Source organism: Molossus molossus, unplaced genomic scaffold (genome assembly GCF_014108415.1).
Source record: "Molossus molossus isolate mMolMol1 unplaced genomic scaffold, mMolMol1.p scaffold_m16_p_6, whole genome shotgun sequence".
NCBI lineage: Eukaryota > Metazoa > Chordata > Mammalia > Chiroptera > Molossidae > Molossus > Molossus molossus.
The window spans coordinates 113,247,234-113,256,362 of record NW_023425399.1 but is presented as its reverse complement, the minus strand read 5'-3'; the positions used below and the strand labels follow the sequence as shown (position 1 = coordinate 113,256,362).

At 47.8% G+C, this 9,129-nt stretch overlaps 1 protein-coding gene across 1 annotated transcript in view; it reads left to right on the top strand.

Moving 5' to 3' along the window:
- The first annotated feature begins 5,160 nt into the window (after window positions 1-5,160).
- RTTN (rotatin) overlaps window positions 5,161-9,129 on the top strand; it is a 105,987-nt gene continuing 102,018 nt past the window's right edge. Inside the window, exons 1-2 of the mRNA XM_036244541.1 lie at window positions 5,161-5,268; window positions 6,854-6,943. Of these exons, the coding sequence (XP_036100434.1) occupies window positions 6,919-6,943 (25 nt within the window). The 5' untranslated portion in view covers window positions 5,161-5,268; window positions 6,854-6,918. The remainder of the gene's footprint in view (window positions 5,269-6,853; window positions 6,944-9,129) is intronic.

Here is a 9,129-nt window from a genome sequence, read left to right as displayed (position 1 = left end):
GGCGACAAGCCAGATATTTTCAGTGAGTCAAGAAACAGAAATAAAGGGTGTGAAATGCATATGAGGACAACGACAAGAACTACTGTACATGACCCCAAGTACCAAAACTGATGTCTGAATGAGGAGGAAGAGCAAAACGGCATGTCGTTCCCAAGAGAAAACAAAGCATTTCTTTTTCTCTTAGAACAAGTCACCACAGAGCATAATATGAGTTCTCAAGAGAGTACTGAGTATCTCCTGGGACTTTGGGTATCAATATCCTCAGCTAATCTGGCTGGTCTGATACAGCAGGCTTGAGGCAATGGCTGCCAGTGTTTATGGGTCTGACAAAGAGGCTGAAGAATCACTGAGAATTACATGGAGCTCAGCAATTGGTACAGTTTGACCTGTGCTTCTGGGTCCACCTGCTGTTCTCCACAGTGTTGCATGGCTGGTGATGACAGGCAGACCTCAATGTGCGGCATCTCTACCCTTCACCCCCTTCCTGATCCATAAAGGTATTGCCAGTTGAATGACTATCATTTACCGTCAAATAAAAGTCAACATGTTTATATTGCAAGATAGCACAAATAAATATAGCAAAAACTATTATAAGCACAAGTAGAAAGTTACAAAGATACACCTAGAGTTCTCCACACAGCCGCACAGATATCTACTGTCCATTTTTTCAAGTACTTGACTATCACTTAAAATACCTTGAAAGGCAAAATCAGAAAAGCCCCGGTTGCTGACTGGAATATAATAAAAGTGTAAATTCATAACTAAGGTATATGCAAGAAAGACTCGGCAATTAAAAAAAGACTCTCCTATACAGATCTGGGGTGAAATAGAAAGTATCAAAATAGCAGTTACAGAATTGTTGTGAATAACAATAGAACATTATAAATTCACACTGTGTGATGAAGAGCTTTTTTTAAGATGCAGATTCATGGACTTCAAAGTTGTTATGACTAAATAAGAAAGAATGAAGATAAAGTAACAAAACCTTTAGCTCAAGAAGTTAAAAAAGAAACATTCCACTGTTAGAAATAAACCTAACAATGGAATGATAAAGTAACTGATAATAAATAAAAGCAGAGCTAATACATTAGAATATATGTGTGAGTGTTAACAGTAGAACTAACAAATTAAAGATCGATTATTTGAGAAAAATTTGGCAAATAATATTTAGTCTAATAGGAAAATCATAGCTTCTTTACTTTGAATGTAATAAGCAGAACCTAATGATTTTGTGTAATTATAAGCAACATATGCTCAATAATCACAATACAAGTTAAAAAATAAAAGCAACATAAATGAGACTATTTTGTAGTTTGACCCCATTTCACCTGCGACATACTTGTTTTCATTTATTTTTTTCCCTTAGTACATTACCCCTTACCCACTGACATTCCCAGTTTCTTATCACCGAAGATTGTTCACCTTAGAAATATCACTGAGCCCTGGCTGGTTTGGCTCAGCGGTTGGAGCGTCGGCCTGCGGACCAGAGAGTCCCGGGTTCACTTCCCGCTAGGGGCACATACCAAAAAAAAAAAAAAAAGAAATATCACTAAAAAGTTATTTCTGTTATTCCTCTGTACTGGCACATGTATTTAGACCCTGACACTTCAAATCCACAACTAAAACCTTCCTGCCTGGATAACTCCAGAAACTTCTCAGCTGCTGTAACTGCTGGTTGGTGCATTTGGCCCCCTGTCCATCAGGAACTGTCACTGTAGGGTGGGGAAGGCAGCCACTGTTACAACCTTGGCCTGGCAGGCTTAAGCATGGCTTAGTGGAGTCTCCATTCAATATCCACACCCCTTTCCTCCCACTCTCTGATTTCTGCAGGGACAGGAAGCCGCTGGAAGGTGCAGGTCACCTACCACAGAGGTTGGCTTGGGGGGGTGGGGGTGCGGCAACTAGATAGAGAAGAACCGGGCTAGCAGCCCCCTTCACCCCCTTCTCTTCCTCCCAGAGCGAGTTTGGCCACGTAGGGTTTCTCACTTTCCCTTACTTCGACAGGCGCCCTCTGACCACCTGCCTTTGCATGTGCTGTTTTCTCCGGCAGGAATCCCCTTATTCCCTTCCTTTGCCCAGCAAATAAACTCCTGCTTACCCTTCAAGATTCACTCAAAGGTCACTCTCTACACATGCAGCAAGGTCCTGAGAATATTTATTACAAAGAAATTGAGGGTCAGGTGCTTAATCCACCACTTATTGGTTGATGTGATGTTAGGTGAAGCACTTCTTGGATTTTAAGCCCCTACCCCATTTCTTTTCTTTTTCTGCAAAATAGGAATGGGAACAGCTGCCTTGACATCCCTTTCCCAGGGAGACTGAAAAAGTCAGTGAGATAAAATGTTCTCTAAAGTGCAAATAATTATACAGATTCAATTTTGCTGGTGCCCTTCCAGTGCTTAGAGCTCCCCTCCCCCTTGTTTGTTCAGCTCTGTCACAGTGCAAAAGTCAAGTTTGGTGCAAATACTACAAATACTAATTCAAACCCCTCCCCCCCTTTTTTTCTGCTCTTATTTCCGTTCCCCCCTTTCTTTCCTCTTGTGGCTTATTTACCACAAGACACTGCTAGACTTTGCAAGTACATTACACAGTTAAAGAGGGTAAGTCATTTAGTAACACGAAGTGGGGGAATCCAAATCAAACCAAACCAAACCAAACTCTGCATTCATTGTAAATTGTGACGTTCTAGGCCCTGAGAATCCAAATTGGCAGGGTCACAAGGAATCCCGGCAGAGCGACAGTGCAGGGCCTGGCTGGGCTCCCAGCCCGCGCTCCGACGCGGGAACCCCAGGCAGCTGGCGCGGTGGCGCGTCCGGAACCCCGGGAAGGGAGCACGGCTGGGCCGAGACTACAACTCCCGGCATGCGCGGCGGTCAAAGCCGGTCCCTCGGCTTGCCTCCGCACCCTTTCCGCTTTCTACCTCCGAGACGGCTGTCTGGGGACTGAGTGGTCGTCATAGAAAAACTATAAGCTTCTCTTGGGGGCGCAGGGGCCGGGGGCAACTCGCGGAATGACTCCCAGCCGCCGTGGTTCGCCCTGGCGTGGCGGAACCCGCAGCAGCACTGCCCGAGTTTCCGGGGGGACACTCCTCGTCGCCGGACGCTGTGGCGCGGCGGTTTAATTCTCCGGCGGCGGCTGATGGAGCGGGACGCGATGGTCTTGACCCGGCTCATCAAAAAGCTCGGTAACGGTCAGAGCGCCCCTCGCGGGATTCGCCCTCCATAGCGGCCCGTTGCTGAGGACGGCCGCGCCGCGTTTCCTCTCCGGGCCCGGCTCGTCCCGGGCAGCCCCGGGGCCCGCTGGGGGACGTGGTGTCAGGCCGGCGGGCGCGGCCGGTGGGAACAGCGGTGTGGTTCCCGGGGTCCCTCCCCCACGCGCGGCGCGGGTTCCGGGTGGGCGGCCGCGAGGGGTCGGGGCCGCTGCGAGTGGCGTGTCGTCGGCAGGTCACCCGCTGGCGGAGATCCGGGAGCGCGCGCTCAGGACGCTGCTCGGCAAGGTGGAGCTCAGCCTGGTCGGCGGCGCGGAGCTGGCGCAGGACCGGCTGCTGTTCGTGCACCTGCTGCAGTGGTTCAACTTCCCGTCGGTGCCCCTGAAGGCGGAGGTTCTCGGCCTGTTGAGCAGGCTGGTCGAGGTACGACCCCCTTGGCGCCCTGGCCGGATCGCTCAGCGGTTAGGGCGTCGGCCTGCGGTCCCGAGAGACCCGGGTTCGGTTCCCGCTAAGGGCACGTACCTCGGTTGCAGTTTGTCCCCGGCCCTGGTTGGTCGTGCGGGTGGCAGCCGCTCGATGTGTCCCCTTCACGTCGATGTTTCTCTCTCTCTCTCTCTCTCCCTCCTACTCTGTCTGAACAAAAAATGTCCTCGGGTGAGGATAAAAAAAAAAAAATAAAAGTTTTTGGGAAACAGCCGGAGACATTGGATTGTAACTCACTTGGGTATAGGAGGCCCGTCTTCCTTCTCTCTGATTTGTGACGTTCATCTCCCGCTGTGCCCAGAAGTGACACGGGTCTTCGGAGTCCCCGTAGGTTCTGGGTTGTGGAATCATCTGGGGAGGTTCATAGTTGTCCTGTCTGCCCCTGTGTTCTGTTACTGGTATATTAAAAACTGGACGTGTCTGTATGAAAGAAAACGACACGTTTGAAGATGAGGTTACAGATCACGATGGATAAATCGCACAAGGGCTGCTGGATTGCTTTTCCCGTTTCGGTCGTAGGTTCCTCAGCGCATCTTGCAAAGAGTTGCCAGGGTCAGACGTCAAAGCGCAAGTTTAACCTTTCAGAGCCGTAAATCGCTGCGCAGTCGAGGGTGATTGTTGCTTTGGCATCCTTTGCTGGTGGGAGGTAGGAGAGAGAGGGTGAATGTCAGTGGACAGAAGTAGTCTTTTTGATAAATAAAAGTAGGAATTATAGTGTGCATTTCTAGTGTTCAGTGTCTGGGCTTTTCTCTTACAGGTGTTTTTAAATGTTTTATGTTTCTATAAATCTTTATCCTATTCAAGGAATTTCTTTTTTAAAAAAAAATCCTCACCCAAGGATATTTTGCCATTTATCTTCAGATAGCGTGTGAGGGAGGGAGGGGGAGAGAATCATTGATGTGAGGGAGACCCCATTGATTGGATGACTCCCACAAGACCCTGACCAGGGCCAGGGACTGAACCGCAACTGAGGTTTATGCCCTTGGCCAGAATCGAACCCGCAACTATTTGGTCCGCGGGCCATCGCTCTAACTGCTGAGCCTAATTGGCCAGGGCTCAGGGAAGTTCTTTACTTTTGGGAATATCAATGCAAGTCAGTGGTTGGGAGTCGACCCCTGCACCGGGAGGTCGCCAGTTGGATTCCCAGTCAGGGCACATGCCCAGGTTGTGGACCTGATCGCCAGTGGGGGGCGTGCAGGAGGGGGCCAATCGTTCTCTCTCATCGATGTTTCTATCTCTCTCTTTCCCTCTTCCTTCCCCTCTCTCTCTCAAATCAATAAAGAAAAAAAATGTTAAAAATGATTTTGGTTTTTTAAAAAAGAGCGTCTGGTATACCGAAGTGCTGCAAGATGAAATCTAGAGATCTGATATGTACCGTGACTTGGTGCCCCTCTTTCAGTATCCCCCAGCAGTGCAGCATCTGGTTGACCTCGGCGCAGTCGAATTCTTATCTAAACTTCGCGCTAATGTGGAGCCCGATCTACAGGCTGAAATTGATGGCATTCTGGACGGACTTTTCACCCTTCCCCCAGAGGTCCCGGCACTGTGCTCTGCGTCTTACCAGACCGATCTGATTGGTAAGGCTTTGGGATTCTGAGGTGCATTCCGTTGAACTGTAAATACTTTGGTTCTAGTGCTAATTCTAAGGAAGGAGACCTTAGATTTCAAAAAAAAAGTAACCCCCCAACTTATTTTTTGTGGGTTGACGTTCATGAGCATGACCTTTCCCCTCTTCTACTGTTATTCTGAGGAGGATGCACTTGTATTTATTGCTTTTTTGGTGACGGGGCCTAAAAGATGTAGTGACTTTTTTGTGTGTGTGTGTGTGTGTGAGACCGGTTTGACAGATCATATTGACAATAACAACAAATTTTCCATGAGCATTTATTACCACGTGCCAGACGTTCTCACTGTTTTGTGCTTGCATTTTTGGGGATGTTCTTCATGTGAGGGTATGTTGACATCTGCCCATGATTTTTTTATGGGGGCCAGTCAGAATCAGCCACACATGGTAGTGTGGGTAAAATCAGCGTCAAAGAGACGTGGATTTAAGTCCCAGTTCTGCTATTAGTTTCGTGGCCCTGGCTAAGGCATTTAACCCCTGCAGGCTTTAGTTTTCTCATCCCCAAATTGGGATGATGAGAAAGAACATCTTATAAAATCGCTGTGAGGGTTAATGAGACGATGCTTAAAAAAGAGCTCAGCCTGAGGCACAGAGTTGTCGGCTGCTCTAGTTGTGCTCTTGTTGTTTTATGCCTAACAGAGTGCCTTGCGTATGGAGGGCATTTGGATTGATTTGGGAAGAAAAGGCTCATGAGATTTATGTGCTGGAGCGGTAACAGTGGAAAATGTGTTTTGCTGGCTGACTCTGTTAGACGATATTTTTCTCTGTTCAGTGCTGGGCTGTTGTTGCTGTGACTGTTGGTACCACTGTTAACAAGAACAGTGGTAGATGCCATTTATTGGCTTCTTGCATGACTGATTTTTAACAATGTGACTTATAATTTCTGTCTAAGCCATAGCAAATAAAGTAGAACCTTAACTTGTGAATTTTCACGCTAGTTCCCTACAGGTGGAGTGGGAGGTGTGGTCTAGGGCTAATTTTTAGGTATCTGTATTAATAAGAACTACTGGTGTGAAAACTTCAAGTAGAAAATTAGAAAACTGAGTTTGAGCCTTGTTCTCATCGCATGTGCACTGGTGAATGTGAATCGTGATGGGATCAGGAAAGGCACTGAAAGGCAGTGCTTGAGCCCTGTGACTTGGGCAGCCTTTTGAGAAAGATGTTAATGAAAAGTGCAGTGACTAGGACTAGACAACTGGAGGAAAGGAGCGGAGGGAGATGGACTCCGAAGCAGAGCTGAACAGTCCTTGAATAAATACTTTGTGACACTTTCTTCATGTACGTTGTGGATGTTTGCAGTCTAACAAGTAATTATATTAACAGAAAGGGAAAGGGAGGAAACAAACCCTCAATTTGAAATGTGCTCAGCATTCACAATTTTTCCTCTTTAGGAAGACAGACTATTCAGAGAAAAAACTGGATTATTTTTGTAGTTTTTAAAATGATTCAGAAACTCAAGAGAAAACATTAATTTTGGAAAGAATAACTTTTTTGAGCAAATAATGAATCGATAATAATAATATTATTATTTTTTTCAGAATTGCCACAACAGCCCGAAATCTTAAAGGGATATTTTCCTCAAGACAGCAGTCATTTGCAGCAGATGGAAGCGACTCCAGGTCCCGTGGGTGAGTGTATGCAGCGGAGTAGATCCCACTGACCTGGTGAATCAGAAATTAATATGCTTTTCCTCATTGTTGTGAAGACACATTGTGGTCCAACCTGAGTGTCAGCTCCAAGCTGAGTGTGTAGTTTCTTGGAATTGCGTGAGGATGTAGTGTGTGGCTGCCCAGGCGGCGGGGATGGGACCGGAGCACTTGGTGCTCAAAGGGCACGACCCCGGCGCCAGGTGTGCTGTGTGCTTGCGTTCCTCGTCTGCGTCTCCAGCTCACGCAGGACCGTCCAGCCCTCCACTCAAGCCAGAGGCTCAGCACCATCTTCGTTTCCTTATTTGTCTTCATCCCGACAGCCACTGATTCCAGAGTTCTGTTCAGAGATCTCATCCAGGGCTTTTCGTGTCTGGCTCTGTCTGGTCTCTGGTCACGTGCCACCTCCTCAGGGAGACCTGCTTGAGGACTCCAGCCGGGGATCACTTCCTGTGTTTTGTTTTCTTCCTAACACATGCCTGAAGTTGTATGTTCATTTCCTCCTTGTTCCTGCCACCATAAGCTTAGTGACAGCTGCAGACGCTGCTTTATCCCTGCGCAGAACGACGCCAGCCGTGCGCTAGGGCCCAGCCTGCTGAGTGGGAAGTGAGGCCTCACGGCGTCCCAGGGGGTTGGCAGGATCAGCACCCCATTTTGCTGATGAGGACACCGAGGCTCGTCCTAGATGTCCCTGCGATTGGGAATGGTTTCGTAAACATGCGCTTCACAATCTGTTGTCTGTGTGGTTGAAAAAAATGTGTGTCCGAGGGTGTGATGTCTGCTGACATCAGGGATTCAATTTCACTCCGTTTGGATGTCCCTTGTTATTAAAAGGTTTCCTTAGAAACTCTCAGGTTGCATAACAGCATAAGAAAGAACAGAAAACGTGTTTAGCTCTTAAAATATTTTATTTTCCCACCCTGGCCAGTTTGGTTCAGCGGTTAGAGCATCGGCCTGCAGATCAGAGAGTCCCGGGTTCGGTTCCCACTACGGGCACATGCTGGGTTGCAGTTTGTCCCCGGCCCTGGTTGCGGTCGTCTGGGTGGTGACCACTTGGTGTGTCTCTCTCACATCGATGTTTCTCTCTTTCTCTCTTCCTCCATCTCTCCCTCCCACTCTATCTGAAGATAAATGCAAAAATGGCCTAGGGTGAGGATAAAAAAAAATTTATCTTCCCTTTCTGGAAAAATGTTGTTGGACTCGTGGGGAGCTTTGGACTTGAGATGGTCGTCCTTTGTGTTTGTGGCTGCGCGGCTTGAGGGAGAGGCAGTGAGGGCCCCGGGGGTGTCTCGGGGCTGGGATGTGGTGTGGGTGACGCTGTCGAAAGCAGTAAGGACGCTTGGGTGGCAGTGCTGTGGCGGGTGAGTCACAGCTTGTGGACTGGCGGTCGGCTCGTTTTGGACACTTAATGTGCAGTGAGCCTGACCTTCCCTCCAGCCACCGCTGGCTTTGTCCTGAGAAGGCCGACTCTGCCCTGTGTTAGCACTTCTGAAAGAAGCAACTGTCCTCGGGTCGGGAATCGATAATGATTACCCGAATTGGACGATTCCGCGCCCTTTTCCAAGTATTGGGTGGGAGGACTGTTTGTCACTTGGAAGGGCTTCTGTAGCTGCCATTTCTCAGCGCTGCCACCTTCACGTGGACAGTGTGGGGCCTGTGAAAACGCCGACGGGAGTCAGTCTTCAGACGGGCAGTTGTGAGAGGTCAGCTCACTGCTGTGGCTGTCGTTTTGCGGTGTTTGTGTGCACAATGGCATGTTGTACACCTTGCACACCTGGGGAAATACACCTGCGAAAAATAATTCGAACAGCATTAGTTTAAAATTGTGTTGGTTTCTCGGATTTCTTTTAATCTTGGAGGTTGAAGATATTTGATCTTCAACCTTTTGGTCTTCAGTCATCTTCAGAGGGGCTTAAACATCCAACACCATTTAGGATATTCAAATATGACTAATTAAATACAGTATATGATTATGTTTTATCACTTTTATTTTCTGTAATTAAAGATCTCCATATGCCAGCTACTTTTCTATTACATTTACGCTCTGTGTTCTGGTGAGCCAGTGAAATAGAACGTGTAATTGAAACTGAATGTCATTCGATATGGGTTTGGGTTTCATGCTCTTCTTCTCCTGGTCCGAGTTCTGTCAAGTTGTGACAAGAGCGCCC